The sequence below is a fragment of the Capronia coronata genome, assembly GCF_000585585.1.
Source record: "Capronia coronata CBS 617.96 chromosome Unknown acBCG-supercont1.2, whole genome shotgun sequence".
Lineage (NCBI taxonomy): Eukaryota > Fungi > Ascomycota > Eurotiomycetes > Chaetothyriales > Herpotrichiellaceae > Capronia > Capronia coronata.
In genome coordinates, this window is record NW_006912894.1 from 1,767,350 (window position 1) to 1,789,807 (window position 22,458).

Consider the following 22,458-nt stretch of genomic DNA (forward strand, 5'->3'; position numbering starts at 1 on the left):
ATACGGATACAAGTGTCTTGTCTAAGCTGGTGATTGAAAACATGTCCATTGTCGTGAGAAATCTCAGTAAGGGTGGAGGCTGGAGACAACGCCTGGTGCTTGCATCATCGTCAATCGGCACTCACCCGGGCTCATGCTGCTGACTTGCCCATATGCTTCACAGAAGCGAGGGTGTTAAGTGTTCACTACGGATGAGATGGTAAACAGCGCGCGAAATCAACTGAACGAGATGCTGCCGACAGAGCAGATGTTGATGATGCTCTTTGGACTCGCCCTGCTTTCTTCGGCCAGACAAAATAGGGGTCGGGCACAGAAGAAATCACTGTGCATCGAGTAGGACCTCTCACATGACCGTGTGGATGTAAAAGAATGTGGTAACTGCTTTGAACAATGTATTCTCTGTGCAACACCGATATTCCTTGATTCCTGCTGTACCTGTCAAAGCGTCTATGCTTCAGCAACACAAAAGGTCAAAAGGAGATGTGGAAGATGCAACGATTTTGAATACTTCGTCTAGCTGTAAGGTAAGCATCATTTATTTCCACCATTTCATCAACAGCATTTTGCCCCAGAAAGATGCAGGGTATCTCATGACAACAAACCACCCGTTTCCTCTCCTTCATCATACGTAAGTCCATCATCCATTTTCATGAACCCCATGCTGTCGCTTCCCATCTAAAGTATGTTCGCAATCGTCATTCGTGACCGGCTTGAGTCCGGCGGTGGACCTGATGTACCAATTGGTGCCAGCGTTGGTCCGGGGTAATGCTCAGTTGTCAGCGGCGGTCTCGCAAAGCTAGGTTGACTCTGTTCATGCAGCTGTTGGTGCCTGGATTCTCGTAGGCGCTGTAGATATCTCGCAGAATGCTCCACTCGTTGCCATCCTCCGCGATCGTGCTGTTCTTCCTCTGACAACGCGCTATCCCACACCGGCGATTGTGCGGCCGAAGACCCTTGCGTGTCATTGGCATGAGGCATGTGCTTGGGTCTGCCATGTTTTTGCCGCCGACTAAGGTGAGTGCCTGTCTCAGCTTGGCCCCATACCCAGCTGTTTGTACTGCCCTGTAGGTCGGCAGATAAGAAGACCAGTAACTCTTCATCTTGTTCGACCTCGGGTGGGTTTGGCTGTTCGTAATGCTCTTTGAGCCGCTGCAGAAAAAAGGCTAGATGCCTTCCGCAGCTGATGTTGATGATTTGAGCATCATTGATGGTAGAAGCCGCCCTGCAAACAACGAAAAAAGCATCGTAAAGTTCTCGGAAGAGGAGAAAAAGCATGCACCGCCACAAGTGTGTACAAAGCAGTGTCGTCGCAGATAGAATGAACCTTTGTTCCCAGTCATGGGACTGTATGTGCGGCAGCATACATCGGGAAAGCAAAGCTGCTGTATCCCGGGATGCATGAACACACTGCTCAATCGCTTGAAACCTCTGCTCGGGCGAGCAGGAAGGGGAGAGGTTATGACGATGGAGCAGCACCCGGGCATTCTGGAAATAAATCAACGGCTGCATGATACAGGGGTCTAGAGATGCCGAGGTTGTGAGTTGTAGAGGCCGTGGAAAAAGCTGTAGACATTCGCCCAAATGGCTCTCAAATCGGGTCAAGGCCTCGGTCGTAATGCAAAGTGAGCGGAAGCTTTTGGCCAGTGGCGCCAGAAGCCGCGCAACGTGGATGTTAGCAAGCAATAACGTGGGAGGAAGCGGCGTTTGAAGGTCGTCTGTAACGAGACGCTCTTCGTCAAGAACTTGTGGATATTCAGTGTCACACTCGTCATCGTTGATGAGCATCGGCTTCCCTAATTCCAGAGCCAGGAGACTATGCTTGTCAGCAAGGGATGCCCGTAAGAAAGACCAGATCCACTTACCGATCCCAGACATAGAACGAATACCAGATACGCTTGCGCATTTCTCCCTCGACGGGCGACCATTGGCCTCCCTGGACATGTAAACCAAGGTCCTGCACAATACGGATGGCCGAACCCAACCAGATCCAGCTTGCGGATTTCCGATTCATCTCGAGAAGTGCAATACTGGCCAAGAATGCCATGATAGCTTGGTTGGTGGAGACATCATCCTCCCAGAAATTGATGGACGAGATGGCCCTGGTGAGGTATTCCTGCGCTTCGGGAAGCCTACTGGGGTCATGGGTTGCCAGCGCGCCACAAGCAAGCACGGCATATAGCGTCGCGATCCAGTCGATTGGTAATGAATGCCCACCTGTTTTGTCCATTGCAATGGTGAAGGTCCGCTGGAACCTTGGCCAGTATAACACAGGAAAGTGACGATGAATACTCTCATGGTAGTAATGGAGTAATCGTTCCGCGACAGGGCGCGAGGGCAGTCCTGGCAGGTCCGAAACACTGGCATGTGCTGCATGAGATCTGTGCTGCCCCCCTGTGACCGGAGGTTTCAACAAACCGCGTCCCACATCGTTCAAAATCAGCCTCGCATTCGTCAGGTCTTGAGGGGATTTGGCCTTCAACATTCTCCTAGGCGATTTGCCCACTGTAGGAAAGTCGCTAAAAACTGAGAGGGCAGTGTCGGGACGAGGGTCTGCGAAGACATCGTTGATTCGTTCGACCGCATGAAACCGTTCGAGCTGCTGGCGAGCCTCTAACAGTTGTCTCTCTAGATCCTGCACTTGTCTGAACAAGTCAGAAGATATTGGCAGACTGCTGTGAACGAGAAGGACAAAGCCAACTCACTTTATTGACGACATTCGGCGGTTTGTGTCTTTTGTAAACTGGCAACGGACATTCCGGCTCGAGCACTCCGTACAGCTCGAGGTCTCGGTCGCATCACACTTTGGAAGTCAGTATCAAAGCCTTCGAACAACTCGTTCTCCTCTGACCAACCTTCACCTTGCGTTCCCGACATGCATCGCAACTTGGATCCTTCCTCCTTTGCCTGTATGCCCTTTTCGGATTGTGCATCATCATAGCCGAGATCTGAGCTGGAGACGGTGTACCACTTCCTCCACCGCCCGGTCTTAGATTGTCCCCCAAGTAAGAAGAGCCTTCGTGGGGAGACATCGATTCCATTCCGTGAGGGGAGTAGAAGGCCGACATGGTCGATGGCTCCGAGGGTGACAATGCAGGCCGGGACTGGTGAGGAAACAGAGACGCGGACGAGGGTTGATGAATTGGCTCGTGGGCACTCAGCGGCGACTCCGTGGAAGCAGCTCTCGGGGAGTCCCCAGCGAGATAAAGTTGATTCTGCATTTCGACGGGGGTTTACCAGACTCGTGAAGCCTCTATTGGCCACAATGTACTCCAGATAGAGAGAAAGCCGTCGGGTAGGTGAGATGCATGCCCGCTGTCTTCGAAGCCTCGTCTGTATGTGGCCACCTTCGCGGCACTGTCGCTGGCGGAAGGCCAGAAATGCCCGACACAGAACGTGTAGGCGAGGCGATCGGTAACCGCGAAAAGAGAAGCGAGGTGCAAGGCGCCGGATTAGAGACACGTCCTGGTCCAATCTTGACTGAAAGATCCACGAGGGGAATGGCAACACAGTCCGCCGCAGGTAGTCGCGCCTCCACGTTGAAGTTCAACGGATCTTCTCGATGAGAATCGTATAGACGAACGCGAAATGGAGGTGGGAAAATGGTGTTGAAGGCGCCACCGTTGACAACAACAGTCTCTGCGACAGCCGTGTACTCGCTGGACTGATCTGTCGATCAGATTCGATAAACAGCCGAGGCCAGATCGTTTCAACCTCTGATACGAAGGTTGCTGGGGCTATGGAGCAGGACACCCTGGCGATGGTATTTACTTGATGTGAGGCGGTCCAACCACGCCCCCAAGGTTCACGGCGGCAAATAGAACAAAGTCAGGCTACCGAGAATGCGACTGCAGCTACCGATTGTCGGGGCGGGGCGTAGGAGATACAAGAAGGGATCCGCCACAATTTGTGAGAAGACGATCTTGAAAGAGCAAAGTTGCAGATTTTCGACTATACCCTTGACTCGATACTGGACGAACCAGCGTCAAGGGCAGTTCCCTCCCCGGTAAGAAATAACGGGTTCGGAATGATCGCGGCCCTGGGAAGCTAGTGCAACAGCGTGAGCCCCGGTTCTGGCTGCCGAAGTGAAAGAAGCTAGCCACAACCTCTTGAGAGCCAAATGGGGACGTGAAGGGTCAGGGTGTTGTCTAACGCCTCACGCCAGAAAGACTAGCAGCATCAAAAAAGAGTTCCCCTGTTCAACGACATGGCAGGGTGGACCTGGCTGTTGTTCTGCTTCTGCTCCACCAGCCTATTTGGTGTAGTAGTGGTATTTGATGATGCAACGGTGGACAACAGAGCCACAGAGCCTACCATTTGGCACCTCTGTCCAGCCTTGTCGGAAGAAAAGTTCGGCAAGAGTGGGTATGAGTTCCAGGCTTACTGTTGACGAGAGACTGAAATCCCGCCGGTCGGTATGTGCCGTGGAGGGCATACAGGGGTCTTCTCAACCTGTTCCCCGTGATGGACCGTTATGCCTGCTCCTCTGTCCATATCGGTCCTGATGCTCCCGAGATCAAAGTCCGTGGCGGCGCTGTGGAGGGCGGACCGTGGTTGATCATGCTGCCATGGCCTGGTCGAAGCCAGTTCGAGGCGGCACTTAGCGGGCCGGACAGGGGTGGCGACCTGTCAGATTGTCCCCAGAGATGACAGGCGCCCTCTCACAACGGCCGTTTTCTGAAAGGTGATCTGCTGGTCCGATCACCATCGTGCTCCATCAAAACTCATATGAACCCAAATTTCTCTCCTCGACCTTCCGATGTTGCCCCTTGAAGTTGTTGCTGCCATTCAATCAGACCACCCAAAATTACCACGCAAGCGCTGTCGTATTTTACATTGTTGATACGATGGGCATTGACGGCAGGATCTCGACATTGCTTGATTTGGGTCATTTCGCGCAAGAGCAATCGCCAAAAGCGGTTCGCATTCCTCACGCCGTCCCATCCTTGCCAGGAAGGGTATGACCGGAGTGGGATGAGCAATGAAAGGTTCCAATGAAAAGGATGATCCACTCGGTGACCCTTTGGACCAACTACCGAAGTCTGATGAGCGCTCATAATTCCTGAAACTTCGGCCTCTCCAAGCGTCTGCGATTTCGCCAGAAGCTCTTGACGTATTCCAGTAAGAATATAGTTTGATGGAGGGCGGCAATGCCGCTGCTCTATGTTCGCTCGCAGCATTTTAACTTCCGCCACGCCGTGCACAGAAGGGCGGAAGAAGGTTATGGAATAAATGTTGGCTTGCTAGGCACACGACAATGAAAAGTTTAAAGCCCGTCAATATTTTCATCTTCTCCTGGGATGCGTCCTGGCCCTGGCTGCCGCCGGGAAAGTCGTCGAGCTGGGCCTGTCTTGTTGATTTCGACAGACGTACTAGCATCACAGCACATTCCACGATGCTGGAAAAGACTCCCGTCCATGGCGCGCTCCTGTGTCACGTACATGGCCATACGGCAGCCGCAGCATGATTCTCATCCACAGTTGACGCGTCGGCGAAATCATGACTTGTAGAGCGTAGTTTCACCAGTGGGGCTGATAAGGTTGATGCGCTGTTCCAGATCCAGGAGGAGGTCATCCAGGAGCACTCTCCCACAAAATCATTATTTGGACCGGTGGGGATGCTGCAAGCCAGGAGTAGACCTAGACACCAGAAGTGGAAAGGAGACAAGAGGATTATTGAGCTCTGCCACACAGGATCCGACTCCACTTCGACCATTCTGTAAGCGACGGGGGCGAATTTGTAGAGGTGCAGGAATGATGACTGGCTGCCTCTCCAAGATCCCCATGGCGCCAGTCCCTGAGATGGAGTCTCTAATGTTGATCGTATAGATCTGATGGTAGATATGAGCAATCATCAAACGACTACTGTGTTGGGTACACTGCTGGTCCCTCCAGCGGCTGAATAAAAGCGCTTTGAGGTCGGCGGACTCCGAAGTCTGGATGCTATATCGGCTCGGTAACCACAGCCGGGGTGTGCGGTGGCTTGAAATAGGAGATCATCCAGTAGGTAGTACAACATCAGTCTTTTCGAAAGACCGATCAGTCCTGAGTCAAGGCTCTTCGTGCAACCTTGTTGCAATACCAGGATGAGGGTTCGACGCGCAGGGATGATGAGGGGCCAGTTGTACCAGAAAGCCGGGTATTATTAATCCCAGAAGAAACCGTAACGAACATTTCGGGTCTCTTTCTTTCGGAGACCCCCTGAGTGATGCTCATCAATCGAGGTGGAGACCAAGTTCTCGATAGGGGTCCGGAGGAGGAAGATCGCCGATAGGGGTGCGATGCCAGGCTCAGCACCGGGTTGGACGGGAACACAACGGAAGTTTGGCGGTGAAACGAAACGAGGAGCTCGGATCTCCTCCGTCCAGAAAGCCAAATACGATCGACCATGCAGGTTGCAGTTGAATTTGCAGCAGGTTTAGGCTTGGCCCTGGCATCCCTGCTTAAAGCGCAATGATTGCTGCCTCGGGAACTTGAAAGGGGAGAGCGCCTGTACTTCACCCTGGACCTCCACTCGTATACGATATGCAGGGAAACCGCCATTGGCAAAGGGCGCTTATGGTTTCCAACTTGAAGCTCGATTGCTTCAGGGCCTTGTTTATCAGCCCGGCCTTGACCGGGGTTAGACCGCCTCTGAGGTCACATCGGCCATCTCGCGAACATTTCCAGATAGATGATCGCACCTGTTTCTGGTGGCCCAATCTGGAAACCTCAATCACTGATTTTCAATTCCGGACAGGCCCTAGGAGCAGATCGGTAATTGCCACTTCGCTGTGTCAGGATATTTCTCCGTGATATCAAGCCAAGACATCCAGAAGCATTGGTGAAGAGGAGCCAGGGATTAGATGGTCACTGTGACAGCGAATCAAATTTCCGTACTGATAATGGGGATCGAACAGGTGTCGACGCCGGCGCACGGGTTCGACTGCTTCGAGTCTAGTTGAGAGAATGCGCCGAAAAGCTTGCGCCCACTGGGCTCCACGGGCCCAAAGGCATCTGGGTCTTTGTCCAGCTGTCATTCGACAACGGCTGGACGTCAAGACTCTGGCGCATTTTCTCCTTGTGTCAGAATCATTCGATGTCGCTGTAAACGGTGCTCTGTGATCGCTGCACAATCTGGAAGAGTGATTCGCAGTCAAGTGGCCAGTCGATGCCCGGCAATTCGCCGGTTGGACGCTTGTCGGGCGCCGAGAATGCCGCAAGGACAGATTGCCTACAAATAGACCCCTCGAATCGACACGGCGGAACAGAAGATTCCTGCCGACTCGGCTACAGGTTTCAGGATACACCATGGCTGGCTGGCCGTAAACGGAAAAGGAGATTACGAACTGGTGGAAGTCCCTGCCGATAGTGTTTTGAAATTGTTGACGACCGCGCTCTCCACTATCTGAGCAGATATTGAATAGCTGATCACCATCTTGTGATGGTTAGGCGCATTCTCGGCCCTTGGACTCTCGGCCATGATAGTAGAAATGGTTGATCAACCTCTGGGGTCGAGATCTAAATCGCCACCCGGGGGCCTGCATCGCACAAGCCGGCGAGTGTTGGAAACAAGAAGATCGACATGCGTGTAAGAGTCCCCGGGCTCGGCGTTGCTGAAGCGGTAGGATCAGAACCATCGATCCTTCCAATGCCGTGCCCTGTCGACAGCATGCCAGAGTGTGGCTTGAAGGGCCGAGGCCGTACAAGACAAGGAAGCGCGCCGATTCGTTTGTCCCTGATCTGAGTTGCCGGGCCTGGAAAACCTTTATATTACGCCTTGCATTCTGGATAGGGCCATTTTATTCGCTGGGGCAAGGGCCAGGGGTCGACTTCATGTAATTCGAGGCCACTTCTGCATTATGTGATCAATGGCGACAGTGAGCCCTTCCATCTCCTCCTCTGCAGTGAGGCCGGCGAAGTTCATGCTACAGCCCACGTATACAGGCTGTTTCGTCTTCCGGGCCAAAATCTTGGCTACTCGAGTGGCGTAGTCGATGCTTGAGCCGGAGTTTGCCAGGGCGGTACTGACCACTTCGCGGTCGTTTCTTATCTGACAATCGTTAGGGTCTCAGACCATCCAGAACCTGGATGGGTCTCCAGGCAGAGGGTGCCAAGCTGCATTTTCACCTACATCAGGCATCGCATAGACAAAACTGCCCAACGGCGGCAAGGACGCTTCCGAGTCTCCAATATTCGTAGTTGTCAGATGGACCATGGTACATTTGCCGAAGGGGGTGAGATGAGCATGGAAATTCATGTATGGGTGTTTTGGAACGGGGAAGGAGATGTCGATCGGCTTGAACGAGGGTTCCATTTCTGATCCAAGGATGCTTTTTACTCTTCGTGAGGATACAAGGCAGATCAGTGGTCTCTGGACAAGGAGAGGATCGGGGCACAAGGGAGGAGAAGCGTGTTGTTCTTGTGAGCAGTGTCGTAGTAGATGGGCTGCTTGTGGCAACATACCTCTGGACTCTGTAATAGACTGCGGTGAAGCACAACGCACTTCAGCGCCACTTATGTAATATACTGCGGTGAAGCACAACGTACTTCAGCGCCACTTATGTAATCGGTCTTGGCATCTCGACGTCGACTTCAAATCCGACTTCAAGTTCGACTGGGAGCTGCAGCAGTTGGTATACACAAGTGTCCGGCCCCACGGCGAGCCAGAGATACTTCAGGAATGGCCGAAAAGGAGGCCTCCCCAGCCGAGAGCTCATCGCCACATCGCAATCCCCTCTTCGAGGACGGTGGCCCGTTATCCGATCCGCTCGAGAGACGGACAATATTCGCAGCCCTCGATTCTTTCCAGTGAGTGTCACCGTGTCCCAGGGGAGGAGGAGAAAGAGCCTGGTACTCGTCCCTCTGGCTTAGCAGTGCCTACTCCTCCTCCCCCCCATCCTCCAGCCTGACCAGCCGTTGCCAGGTACCTGTCCTGCCTGAGGTGGCTGCTCCTATCTCCTCCTGTAGGAAAATACATGCCTACGTCTTTCGTCTCTCAACTCAGTTCCCATCATTGATACTAACAACATCAAAGCTGACCCAGCCGACTTGAACAGCCAATACCGCAAGAACACACACTACAACACCACGCACCGGCGGCGACAGAACTTGTACGCGTTGCCGTCGGCGCAATGGCAAATGCTAGCCGCGCCCCCCATCTCGATTCTTGACACTCTCAACGCGGTGGACGATGCTATCGACTGCAACGGCGATCTGGCTGACGCCATCTTCCAGCTAGGACTGACGTCATTCGGTTTGAGCGAGGAGCAGGAGGAGTCGTCAGCGTCATCATCACCGCCCAGCAAAGAAGACCGCCGACGGGAATGGGAATGGGACTGGCGAGGGAAAGCTAAAGCCAACGATCTGTCCAAAGCCCATTCGACAATCCGCCAGTTCTACCGCGACTGGTCTGCCGAAGGCTATGCACTAGAGGTGAAGCCATTGCTCGACACGATCCTCTCAGACCTGAAGCGATATCTGCGTGACGACGCCGAGGCTCCCTCTCTTCTCCTCCCCGGCGCAGGATTAGGACGGATCCTCTTCGAACTCTGCCTGCGCGGGTACAATGCCACGGGCAACGAAATCTCGTACCACCAGCTCCTCGCCAGCAATTTCATCCTCAACGCCACCCAGTATGCGGACCAATACCCCATCTCCCCGTTCGCGCATACGTTCACCAACGTCGTCTCCCGAACGAACCAGTTGAGACGCCTCACCGTTCCCGATGTCCACCCGGCAAGTGCGCTCTCCGCGAAACTCGAGGCCGGCGAGCCCGTCGGCGAGATGAATATGACAGCTGGCGATTTTGTCTTGTCATACTCGACGCCAGACTGCAAGGAGACGTTTGACGGAGTGGTGAGCGTGTTTTTCATCGACACTGCCCCCAACCTGATTCGATATGTCGAGACGGTGAGAAATTGTTTGAGAAGGGGTGGTGTGTGGGTCAACATCGGTCCTCTTCTGTGGCATTTCGATGATCGGGTTTCTGGTGGAGGAGGCGACGAAGAGGACGACGGTGACAACGACAATGACCATAGAAACGACGCCAGCCAGAGCGGACAGAAGGCTGTTGATGGACACAATCGCATTCACAATCCTACTGCTCCCCACGACCACGGCTCTCAAACCCACAGCCCCAGCCACAATCAGGACCAACACCAACACCACGACGATACCCATAACCACAGTCACAGCCATACCCACAGCCATACCACCACCATGACCACCGAAGACAAAGGCATCGCAGAGCCCGGATCATTCGAACTCACCGACGAAGAAGTCATCCACCTAGTTTCGCAACTCGGCTTCGAAATCCTTCACCACGAAATCCTTCACGATAGCAATGGCAATGGCAATGGATCTAACAACGATTCCCGCTCCGTAGCTCAGCCCAGCTTCGGGACCGGGCTGGGCTACATGCAAGATCCCACGAGTCTACTACAGAACCGGTACCGATGTAGCCACTGGGTGGCTCGGAAACTGTAATAAGGCACATTCTGACCGATATAAGAGGTGGGTTAGACTTCCCTGGTCGTCGACATCGGGCAATTACATATATGAAATATGAGCCTAGGAGAAAGTCTTCAATCTGATTGATCGAAGACCTACCTGCCTTGTGGTATCTGCCTTCTCGACCCCTACTTGCTCTTCCTTCACTTCATTCCTCCCATCCCCTCCCTTGCATTACATTCTTTGCCGGTCGAAGTAGGATGAGTGATGCTGCTCTCCGTTTGCCGACCCCCTGGGCTCTCCCTCATGGCTGGCTCTCGGTCTTTGTTCGTCGCTTCATCGTTGACAAGAGCGACAATCAGTCATGCTACGGGTAGCTCCATGCATTACACCCCCAGGCCATCCCTTACGGCTCGACCTCGATCCACGGCTAGGTAGTTTGGCATCATGAGTTTTATTGAATCTCCCTGCGTGTCTGCCGTCTCTCATAATTTTGAACCCCAAGCAACTCGCACGCTTGCCGAATCAATCGGCGCCGGGTGTGAACGCTGTCGCAAGTCAGAATCGCATGGCCCGGATCCTCAAGTAAACGTGTCGTCCACCGGGCATGGCCCTCCCAACTTCTACATTCTTCTGAGTTCTGCCGGCTGATTTCTCCTGCATCCTCGAAAATCCAACGTCCCTAGCGTCATCTCGCCGGTGTGTGCCTCATCTAAATCGTGCAGTGCACCTTCCCATGACTTCTCCTTGGCAGACTAGCTCGGCGTTGAATTCGGATCCGTCCAGAGTCAGATAGATGTCGAAATAGACGCGATAAAACGTGCCTTGGGGCGTATCCATTCGTTCAAAGTCCTTCTCCAGGTTCTTTCTCGACAGGTCGGATGTAAGGGTGACAACCTCCTTGATTCGGGGGTCTTTGGTGTACTCGGGACTGTCACAACATGGTTAGTAAGAAGTATTGGACGGGGATTGCATATGCATATGCCTCTGCCACTTACCAGACATCCTCATCGCACGCGTACAGAATATCCTCGTACATAAGTGTAGCTCCAGGGGCAACTTGTCTGAAAAATGAAACTTTGACGGGCTCGCCAATCTTGACCCTTTCACCCTTCTGAACAAAGATCTGACGGGTGTATTTACATCGATCCTTACCGTCCAGACTGGGGACACGGTATTGTTCTGGGTGGTAGCCTTCTTTGAATGGTTGCAACGTCGCCATAAGATAATGTCTTCGAGCGACTCGCGAAGTGATGACTCTTTCTGTGATACCCGCAGTGACAGCGCCCTTGACAATGGCTGCCACCGAGTCCATGGGCCTCACAACTTTGGATTGGAATTGGGGAGGGACATGTAGCTTGATCTGTTGGAATAGATACTCGGAAGCTCCGAAACCACCCACGACAAGGACGTTCTGTAACGATCGGTTCTGCGCCTGAATGGCAATTATCTGGTTGCGGACAAGCTCGAGAATGCGATTGACGACCGGTTCGAAGCACTGGAGAATTTCCTCGTTGGTGAACGTCATGTACCCCTCCTCTATGCCAGCTTCTGGGAACTCAGCCTCGATCCCGACGTCTACTGCCCATTTCTGACCGTTGTTGCGGAAGTCGGCTTTTATTCTGTTTTCGAAGTCCATGATACACTTTGCGTACACCCTGCCAGCTGTCTTTGACCCATCTGGTAGCTTCATCTTTCGAATCTTTGCGCGCAGAATGTTGGAGAAGTTGCGGTTCAGAGCAGTCGATCCACAAGAATCACCGCTACCGGCCGTGCATTCCGCGACGGTGAAGGGAGTTTCCTCCTCAACCTCATAGGCGATCAGATCGACAGTGCCGCCACCACAGTCGACGATGAGCACTGCGTCATGAATTTTGAGGTTGAGTAGACCGGTCTTGGAGCAAAACATGGCAGCGGCTTCAGGCTCCGTGATTAATGTGAGTCTGTTGTCGTTCTCGTCTCGAATGAAACCAGCTTGGATGGCCGCGGCTCTGGTCGCCGCCTTACCTGCATCATTCCAGATGGCCGGCACGGTCAAGAAGTAGCGGATGTTGCGCTCCTCTCGGTTGAAGACTTCGCCCAGGGTCTTCTGCAATTGCACGCGCATGGCTTGTCGTAACTTGAACAGATAATCGGCGGCCACATCGATTTCAGATTTCCCAGGGGGAAGAGGAGGAAGATTGATGGGATCTATGTATGTGTTGCCCGAGAGCATCAGTTGTAGTTTGAACCATTCAACTTTCTGAACTCCTGGCTTTGGGTAGCCGGTTGGAGCCAGGGCGTCAGCGATATCCGGGCCCCAGCCGACGACTTTCTGGTATTGGTCATAGTAGAGAACAGTCGGAATCTGTCGAGAGTGTCAGCAGCCTCGACTTGTTAGCACGATCTCGTAGTAAATATACCTTTTGCTTGGTCTGATTGCCTGCGCCTGGCCACTCTGTTATGATATCCTCCTTGGCTTCAGTGTTTGTCGCAAATGCGAATGCCACGCCGGAGAAGGTCGTGCCCTGTAGCGTGGTTAGTTCTCTGCGCCAGCAACAACGAAGGGGATGGCGGATCTTACAAAATCAATGCCCACAATCAATTGTGCCTTACTTCGGCCTGCGCCTTCCACTTCCGCTGGGCGGGCGGGCGCAAACTGATTTTGTAGTGGTTGTATGCCCGCCTGAGGAGCCATTTGACCGTATGCACCACCATACCCCGGAGGCTGTGGCGGTCCTAGTTGAGGATTGCCCCCAACATAGCCTTGTCTCGTGTCGATGGATGGTGGATGGTGCGCCATCTGGGTTTGTCCCGGTGGCATGGGCGACTGAGGGCGACCCTGGGCATTATTGTAGGTATAGCTAGGAGGCCGGCCGGGGACACCAGGCTGATTCATGGGAGGCAGGCTGGTCTGAGAGGAATTCGGGGGAGGAGGAGTCCCGGTCGTGGAGGTGGAACCGTTGGGCGACGCGACCGAGGTGGGTTGGATGTTGGCACTGCTCTTTCGTTTGGAACCGAAGCCTAAACTCTTGAGACGAGAGCTCATGACATCGACAATGATGTGGAGAGTGGAGGAGAGGAAGGAAGAGGATATCGGACTGTTGATGTCGTCTCAAAGCTGACAATGGCGGCTGAGGAAGGAGGAAGTTTAACGCTGACTGATGTTTGGTAGGCCCCGGTTTGGTCAGAGCCGGTGGAAGTAGGCGCCGGATTTGGAAGTGCGTGTCAGTGCGGAGAGTGAGCGCAGGCCGTTTCGAGAGTCAGGTTCGAGGCTCAAAGAGTACAGCAGCTTTGAGGAGGTGTCTTGATCCTGCTGGTCGGGACAGGGTTCGCAGTTTGTATGATCGCTGTGTTCAGCGCAGTTTGTGAGAAAGAGGTTCAGGTTAAGGTCAGAGAGTTTGTTGACTCGTCAGGCGTCAAGTGGGCTGGGGAGTACGTAGATAGTACCTAGGTAGGTATCGGGGCGCCAGTGGATAGCAGTAGCCTGACAGACTAGGGTCATTAAGGCTGCCCGCCTGTCGTTGGATACGGTGACGGATCGGACCCGGACAGCTGTAGAAGATGTCAAGATATCCGGGTTGCTCATAGCATACTGTAGCACGCAGTCGTAGGTAGGTCTAGGGGCGGCTTTGGAACGCTCTTACAAATCCAGGCCTAGAGCGCAGCAGAATGCACGAGAACAAGGAATGAGTAAAAGAATGAACATGAAGGACTGAACGCCGCCGAGGGCTGTGGAGGGGAGCCAGGGAGCCAGGGAGCATCCAAGCCTGGAGCCTAAGAGCCACGATGTGGTGTGGTGCAGTGGTGGCCAACTTATTTCATGCCAGTGGTGCCAGTCAGTGGCCACAGATGATGAGCTGGTCTTGTCTCACTGCTGCTTGAGGGGTGCTACGTATCAGTATCTTGCTTGGAAAGAGTTGGCTGATTGGGGGCCAAATACAGTAGAGACCGACCCTGGCTGGCACTTCTGACAAAGGATGTCTCTTTATTCTTTTGCGTTCGACGGTATCTGGAATCCCTGCCGACTATGGATATACTAATTGGCAATTCCAGATACTTAGATGTTGTGCACATATTGACTGTTTTGGAGGCTCATCTGATGTACTTCGTTGTAGGCGCCTATCTTGGTCATACCCCTACCTGTGTTTTAGGTTTCTTCCCAGTTCTATAATAGGCACCTGTGGACATGGTCGGTGCTCACCCCGGGCAGTATCGAAGGTCTAAGCAGGCCTCTAGTGCCTACGAAGCACGCTGAAAGGGACCCTAGGACAAATATAGGGCTGACACCCTTATCAACGTCTCTTGGGAGGCAAGCCTAAGGGCCCGTTCGCGTTGGACCCTAGTAGTCGTCGCATGTCGCCTCCATCTTTCCCGCTGTTGCTTTCCCTCCGCCCACCAATACATCCGTACTACCATCACCCTCCTTGGCCGATCGCTTTGAACAGATGTGCGATCGTGCGGTCGTACCAGCCTCAGGTCCGAGTGCCGTAAAGGTTTCCCGTCTGATTGATCTCACAGTTGTTCTGTTTCAGCCTGATGTGCCGGCAAATGCAAGCATGCGGATGTCGTCCAACATCCGGGACCTTTTCACCTTACGAGCGTCCTTGGCCGTGATCTCCACGGAGCACTCTCTTCCGCCTGTCCAAACGTTCTCAGACACTACGCTCCTTCTGGACGAGTGTTAGATCTATCGTGAAACGCCGAACCGTGCGCTCGTGCGGCTGAAACTGAGATCGGGAATATTGGACGGCCAACACGAGGAGTGAACCAGGATCCTGATGGTTGGGATTGTGACCGGCGCTTCGGTCAAAAGAACACAGAATAGTCCATAACAGTTCGCCTAATGGATGTGGTTTGGTAGATGTCGCCAGAGATGCAATCGTGGGAATTCTAACATAGTATCCTGATCTATTTTACAAACTACAGCTCGTCCTTCACATTTGGCTTAGTCGCCGTTGTTGTCGTTGTCTTTGACGAAGGAGTACTGCTCGACCCTGCGCTGCTTGCCGTCGAGCTTGACGCTGAGGATTTGGTCTTGCCGGCTTTCGCCTTCGCTTTCTTGCTGCCTTTGGCTTTCCGAGGCAGCTCTTGCGCCTTGATTGATTTCATGAGGGTCTCTGACACCACTTTCTGCAGCTCTTGACCTCGGGTCTCCAAATCTGAGACCAGGACAGCTGGATCCTCGTAGGCTTGAATTTTGTCTTGGAGTGCCAATTTCTGCTCAAGCCACGCCTTCACGCTTTCGTATTTCGTCGTCAGCGCCGACAAATCGTCTCTCGTGTATTCATATGGTTTGAACTGTGGGGCATCATCGGTCTCGGTGGCTGCCGTTGCAGATGTGCTGGTGTAGGGGTCTTCATCCAGCTCGTCCCCCTCCGACACAGATGAAGCCGTGCTGGCCGTCACGCTCGACGCCACAGACGAGGCTGCAGAGCTTGCGGAGGCAGCCACGCTCTCGGCCGCCTTCTCAATATTCCCTTGGACCATTTTGATCATGCCATTGAGATTTTCCAATCTATCCTGCAGTGCTTTCACTGCGTCGGGCCGTTTGGCAGCCTCATCCCGCCGCTTCAACACTGGCTCTACCAGCTTACGAAGGTTCTTCAGTTTCTCCTGGAACGCCTCAAGTGTGGCATCTGACCCATTCTCGTCCAGCCACTCAGAGATGTCGCCGAGTTGCTTTTCGAGCTCCTCTCGTGCGCTCTCACTCGAGGCCGCAATAAACCCTTCGTCTTCAAGGTAATCACGTGCCCGATATGTGAAAGCTTCCAAGGTGTTCAGCGCCTCAGCACGAAGAGCGGCATTGCGGTCCGAGGTGTCAAATTGTGTCAATCTTTGCCGTATCCGGGGAAGTACTTTGGACGGAGGAACGTTGCGTCCCAAGGACTTCGACTTGAAGGCCAATGGAATTGACACGACTGATGGTGCAGACTTTGCAGACTTTGCAGACTTCGCAGGGTCAATGGTCGTCGACGAAGATGAGGAAGAGGATGACTCAGGCGTGGGCGAAGCCGATGACATGGTCGATCCCGAACTGGTGGGATCGGAAACAGGCAAGGGAGTTGCCGAAGTCGAGCCCTCGTCGACCGGATCACCTTCTTCCAATACTTTCTGGTCTTCGTCCTTCTTCCCTCCGAACCCAAACAATCCCTTAACGTTGTCCATTACGCCTCCTGCTTTGCTGTTACCAGTCTCGCAACTGACAGACCCAGACACCACCTCTGGCAATGCATCCAAGGGGCTCAGTCGTACGTTGACGACGGTGCTGATATTAGCTGCGCCGCATCCATGTTTGTCTTTCAGCTCGGCCACGGACTTGGTCACATTGAAGGCATCAACCTCTAAAATAGGGAAGTCCTTCTCATGCACGGTCTGAAGGAACTCAAGCTTAGCATCCTCCAGCATCTTGATAGGTACCTGCTTCTGATTTCCCACTTGGGAAGAGGGCGTGAACAGCTTCTGGACTTTCTCTTTGCCCTCGGTGGCCCATTTCAGGTTGAATGGATACCCCGAGATATCAGTGTCACGGATTTCCTTGACCCTGAAACTTGGACTGAGAGATGCGGCCTTGAACGCAGCCCCCATAACCGCGGCTTCATCAGCGTTGACGTTGGCCTTCAGTTTGCCCGACCCACCGGCCACTTTCTCAAGCTGCTTATGCACGAATGGCGTCCGGACTGCACCACCATGCAGAATAACTGAATCAATATCAGCAAGCTGAAGACCAGCAGACTGAAGGGCGGTAGAGAGCGGTTCTCCAACACGGGCGGCATGGCCGGCCGCAAGCTCTTCGAACTTGTCTCGTGTGAGACTGTACTTGAAGTTTGTATCGTCATCGTAGAGCCCTTCGAACGTTGCCCCCGAGGCCGCGTTCGCACTCAAGAGCTGTCGTAAGCGCTCGGCCTCTTTCCAGATCCTAGCCATCGTCTTTCCATGTGCTCGGACCTGAGATTTCTCCACTCCGAGTTTCTTGACCTTGGGATCTTCCAGGAAGTGGTTGAGGATGTCTTCCACAACGACATCGTTCAGCGAATCTCCTCCGAGCGTGGCATCAAACCCGGTTCCAAGGACAATCACCTCTTGTATCGTCTGGTTGCGCTTGCCGGGCCCCTTGACCGTCTTTCCCTGGAATTTCAGGACGGTCGCCGTAGTCGAGCCCGCCCCCATATCGTAGACAAGATGGTACTCCGGCTTCCCGCCGTCAGAGACGCTGTCAAAAGTGCGATGAGTCGCATAATTGACACCCACGGCGAGCCCGTCACTGATCAGACCAAGCACCCGCAAACCAGCCAGGTCTGCCGCCAACTCGAGTGCTCTCTTCTCCTCGGCGGTATAGAACGGAGGATACGTGATGACCACATCCGTGACATGCGTCCCCTTGGGCACCATGGCCTCAGCATTGTTGCGGAGATTCTTCAACTCCATCGCCAACAACTCCTCGACCATAAACACGTCATTATTTTTCGTATTCTTGCCGAAACTCTGGCTCTTGAATCCCACCGTCCCCGCCTCATCTGGTCTCGACACCGATTCGATGTTCAGGCCCGGGTATCGAGCAGCGTATGTCTTGACGGCGTCCGAGGAGACGTCCACCCCCAAAAGTGGCTTCAGATTCGGATAGACGTCCGTTGGAAACCGAGCCGACAAAGCCACGGCGTCTCCGCCGTACAGACGTTCCGGAAACGCCTCCGCATCGTGGGCCGCAGCCCGTGACGGCTTGAACGCAAGTGTCGCGGCTTCTTTTCGTTTCGAGTCCTTCGACAGTACGATTTCGATCGGGTTGCCGGGCTTCGCGATCGCCGCTTTGAGGTATTCGGTGCCCAAGTCGATCCCGAGCACCGCGGACGCTGCTTGGGCGCTTGTGGCGAGAAACAGGAGGAACAATAGGGGTAGGAGGGTTACGGAACATGAAGATGAAGACACCTTCCGGCGTCCAGGTGGCGCCATGCTGCTGAGGCTGCGCTTATAAGGGTGTGGAATGGAAATTGTCACGATCGAAGGAGTGGATGGATGATGGTTCAGGACAGGCGCGTTGTCGGGGGAAGGGAGAATAAATGCATCCTCAGACTCTAGAGGTTTAGAGAGTAGGATAGAGTAAAAAGAAGTCTCCCTTTGCTTTTCTTTTCCTTTTCCCTTAATATATAATAAACACGTTGTTGATGCCATGGGAGTCCAGTCAACTGTAAGTAGGGCTGGTCGTTATGTGAGTACAGAGTATTTGTGAACAACTGTCCAGACTTTGAGACTCCACGGATTACTACTTTGGGGACAGTGTTGTTTCCATCCCGTCACCGATGACAGGCATAAGCCACTTACAGCGTGGTCTTCGGAGGAGTTTTACCGCCACGCAGAGACCTTGGGACCCAGCGAATCCCGTGGATTTGTTGGCAGCAAGGCTCTCACGCAGCACTGCACCGATTTACAACCAGACAATTCTGCTGCTTTCTTAGTCTCTCGCACTCAATAATGAACCCCCAGTCACTCCTTGAAATCGTTGTCCTCCTCTCTTGTTGTTCTTCCCCATATTTTACAAAAGTTCTGCGATGTATCGAACCCTTTGAAGATTTGATGGCACATTGCCAGAAATCATGAACTTTTTAGAATTTTTTTTGGTATTGGGTTCTTCACCGTAGCTAGTCTCCTGCAAGGCTACTACTAAACACCGGCTAATAAGACTAAGACTATGTATAATAATAGTCGGATGAATTCACACCCCTCCACACCGCAGAAACACAAGTACCACCCTTTTGCCATCCACCCCGGACGACCTCGTGTCCATCGGCACACTATTAGTGATAGATACCGTGAAGATGCTGCTATGCAATTTTTCACATCCTGGTATGTGTCGTAAGGAACGTAATGCTTGCGGCCTTACCCGAGTTTGGGAGGCTAAGCTGATCATAAATAGTTCATCAGATCTTTTCTGAAAAATAGGTCATCTCAGTCACCTGTGGCAAAGGTGGACTGGACGCAAGAATCGAAGGAGTCGGATCACAGGAGCGTCAGCCTTGCAAGGCTGCGCAACACAGGATCGAGGGGAATTTATGCCAAGGCAACCAAGGCAACAAGTCCACCAAGGAGAGCCACGGCAGGCTTGTTGTTGCTGCTGGCAGCGCCAGTGTACGTGGCAACTGGCGCGACGCTGGTGGCAACAGGAGTGTAGCTGCTGATGAGGACAGGGGTGGAGGTCCAGACAGCGGAGCTGGTCCAGGTGCTCTCAACTGGAGCCGGGCTGGCGCTGCTCTCAACTGGGACAGGAGCCGGGGCAGCAGAGGTCCATTCGGCCCAGGTCTTGGTCTCGGCAGGAGCCGGAGCAGCAACACTGGTGGTGGGAACGACAGGGGCGGGAGCCGGGGCAGAGGAGGTCCATTCAACCCAGCTCTTGATCTCGGTGGTCTCAACAGTCACACCGCTGGTCGAGGTAGCGGTGACGGTGGTCCATTCGCCCCAGGTCTCGGTGGAGGTGGTGCTTTCGGTCCATTCAGCCCAGGTCTCGGCGGTAGTGGTGGTAGAGGTCCAGTCAGCCCAGGTCTCCTCGGGGGCGACAGCGGCGGTGGTGGTAGAGTTCCAGTCGCCCCAGGTCTCCTCGGGGGCGACAGCGGCCGTGGTGGTGGTAGAGGTCCAGTCGCCCCAAACCTCCTCGGCGGTGGTGGTGGCGGCGGCGACCTCGGTGGTGGTGGTAGAGGCCCAGTCCAACCAAGCTGCGGCAGTGGTGTTGGTGAATTCTCTGGGCTGGAGCACGCTGGCAGTAGCGGTGCTGGCAGCAGCCAGGAGGACGGCGGATGATTTGACCATTTTGACGGCTAGGTGAAGTGGGATATGTACGGATTGAGAATGATTGACTGTCGCACGTAAGGGAAACGAATGGACAAGAGCCTTAGCGAAAGAGCTCTGGATGGCAAAAGCGAGGGTGAATGCTTGTGATTGTGTTAGAAGCAGAATAAAGCATGAGAGGACGGGAAGGCAGTGTTTTGTAGTCGGCATCCAACCTCTCTACCTTTCGTCGCATCCTTTCGTATCCGGAGCCAGGTGGATCACAAACGGGTTCCATCTCGTATGATCGCAAAGGCAATAAACATTTTCGCCTGGAGCCGAAGAAGCAGCGAAGGACCTACCAGGTTGCATCCCCAGAACCATCCACAGTGGTCAGCACCACACTCGATTCCTGTTCCTGAAAATATGCAGCAAAAACAGTATGGTGTTACTTGTGGAGACAAGGCGTACCTTGTCGTACTTCCGCCACGAGGGAAGGTTTAGTCTGGTGGAACATCCAAGGCTAGTACATTGCCGGCGTGGGATCCTGGTACAGACTTTTCTCATCTTTGCTCGGCATGGCCTTGGCCGACCGCACAACAGAATATCTGAAAACACCGTGATATGATGATATGTCGGACAGCAATGCTGAAGCCTCGCAGACCTGACAGTAGTATGACATCGCTCGGTCTATCGAAACGGAAGTCACACAGACGCACCGCAGCTATCGACTGCTGTCGACTGTCGATGTGACGTTGGGGGAGTGCCCAAGCGCCAACCTCCATGGACGAGAATAGCAACAATAGTAAATATCGAGTACCCACTGCTTTTTCTAGGTGTCTCCGTACAGAGGAGACTCACGTCTTGTCTAGCATAGCATCGCAGTGGATAGCAAGCACTGTCAGGTCATGCTGTACAGAGCGTAGTCAATTGCTGACGGCACGGGTTGGCGGTGGAAAGGAAAGGCAGCGGTTCGGGGAGCTAGATTTCGGTGGGGATTCGTCGGTATCAGGATATGAGGATCCTGTGTATAGGTTACTTGGTAGTATCTCAGTATAGCAGTTTGAGTTCGCACTTTTACCATTCAGGCAAGCCGTAATCATGAGGAGCCATTGCAGGTAAATCATTGAGATCCGGGACCCAATGGCGCTGCCTGCGGTTTGGGTACGACGTGGAAGTTGTTCGAAAGCAGAAGAGGCAAGAGGAAGGAAGAGCTGCGCTGCAGATGGAGTCCTCGGCTACCCGCTGGCGGAGACTACTACTGCCACTAAATAGTGAGGAATACTCGAGGTAGTAGCCTATAGTACAGGTAGGCTGGCGCTATATTAGGAGCACCCTCTGGGAGTATGTCTAGGTACAATCGTACGTACCCAAGGTTGCATGGCTCTGGAGCTGGATGGATTGGTTGAGTCGGGAACCAGCCACCAGCTGCAGTGATCAACGTGAACCACTGCACTATTACTACTAGTACTAGCAGGACTAGTAGAAGGAACTCACCGAGGATGCAAGGCAGTTGTGATTTAGCAAAGCTTAATGAGTGGTTACCCAATAAGCAAGCTGCGCCGGGTCACACACCAACGCTAAAAGTGAGACATGCCTGTTGCTGCCGTCCGCCTGATGTTTCCACGATCCCAAGAAGAGCAGAGAAACAAGCGAAAGACGGTTGAGAGATGCCGGAAGGGGGAGTCCATCATCGCCTACTACTATCTATCATTGGACCCAGGTAAGCAGGTACTCTTGCGAGCCGCTTGGCTGCGGCAATCATAACAACAAACAACTTGAATGAGCAACAACCGTGACAATGACAACAATACTGCAAAATATCTGAATAACGTATGTCACTTACGGGTGTTTGTGGTGTCTGTGGCGTCTGTCACCCCAACTTTGTAAGTCTCTGCTCAGCACAGCACAGCATACGTATGCGGCGATGTCTGACATGCTTGACAGTCCTGTCACCCGTTGTGCTGTCTTCGCTTCTGATGGCGGAGCTCCCGATAGCTGGTCAAGTCACCGATCTCTGTCCACTGGCATGGCTATTGCCCACCCCGCAGGATGCCGGCTATCCAAGACTGAGTAGATGGTAGAAGGGCTTGGACTCGCACCAACTTTTTCCCGCCAGCTCTGAGGTCAGAGCTCTTGTCCGGTGTCTCGAGGACCGAGACACCAGCTCAGCTGGTCACCCGCAGTCATGGGGTTGCTTTCCTTGCCTCTTTGCCCTCAGCTCTCCAGGAACACTGCTGCTTCCCAGCCACGGCGGGGTGTTGGATCATATTGACAGGGCAACCGAACGGTTCTA

The 22,458-nt window shown here is 53.5% G+C and overlaps 6 protein-coding genes across 6 annotated transcripts; 1 reads left to right on the forward strand and 5 right to left on the reverse strand.

Moving 5' to 3' along the window:
• Positions 1-675: 675 nt before the first annotated feature.
• Positions 676-3,218, reverse strand: A1O1_02309 (uncharacterized protein; the record flags this gene model as incomplete). The annotated part of the gene is made up of 4 exons (XM_007723220.1): positions 676-1,813; positions 1,863-2,642; positions 2,703-2,800; positions 2,853-3,218. 4 exons carry the CDS (start codon positions 3,216-3,218, stop codon positions 676-678), a joined length of 2,382 nt encoding a protein of 793 aa, XP_007721410.1.
• Positions 3,219-7,809: 4,591 nt separating this feature from the next.
• On the reverse strand, positions 7,810-8,292 carry A1O1_02310 (uncharacterized protein; the record flags this gene model as incomplete). The annotated part of the gene is made up of 2 exons (XM_007723221.1): positions 7,810-8,028; positions 8,110-8,292. The coding sequence occupies 2 exons, from the start codon at positions 8,290-8,292 to the stop codon at positions 7,810-7,812; spliced, it is 402 nt and encodes a 133-aa protein (XP_007721411.1).
• Positions 8,293-8,658: 366 nt separating this feature from the next.
• Positions 8,659-10,463, forward strand: A1O1_02311 (uncharacterized protein; the record flags this gene model as incomplete). Its single annotated transcript, XM_007723222.1, has 2 exons — positions 8,659-8,786; positions 9,035-10,463. The coding sequence occupies 2 exons, from the start codon at positions 8,659-8,661 to the stop codon at positions 10,461-10,463; spliced, it is 1,557 nt and encodes a 518-aa protein (XP_007721412.1).
• Positions 10,464-11,135: 672 nt separating this feature from the next.
• On the reverse strand, positions 11,136-13,455 carry A1O1_02312 (uncharacterized protein; the record flags this gene model as incomplete). Its single annotated transcript, XM_007723223.1, has 4 exons — positions 11,136-11,358; positions 11,426-12,774; positions 12,830-12,934; positions 12,991-13,455. 4 exons carry the CDS (start codon positions 13,453-13,455, stop codon positions 11,136-11,138), a joined length of 2,142 nt encoding a protein of 713 aa, XP_007721413.1.
• A 1,874-nt stretch (positions 13,456-15,329) lies between these two features.
• On the reverse strand, positions 15,330-18,356 carry A1O1_02313 (uncharacterized protein; the record flags this gene model as incomplete). Its single annotated transcript, XM_007723224.1, has 1 exon — positions 15,330-18,356. The coding sequence occupies one exon, from the start codon at positions 18,354-18,356 to the stop codon at positions 15,330-15,332; it is 3,027 nt and encodes a 1,008-aa protein (XP_007721414.1).
• A 1,095-nt stretch (positions 18,357-19,451) lies between these two features.
• On the reverse strand, positions 19,452-20,204 carry A1O1_02314 (uncharacterized protein; the record flags this gene model as incomplete). Its single annotated transcript, XM_007723225.1, has 1 exon — positions 19,452-20,204. The coding sequence occupies one exon, from the start codon at positions 20,202-20,204 to the stop codon at positions 19,452-19,454; it is 753 nt and encodes a 250-aa protein (XP_007721415.1).
• Positions 20,205-22,458: the final 2,254 nt, after the last annotated feature.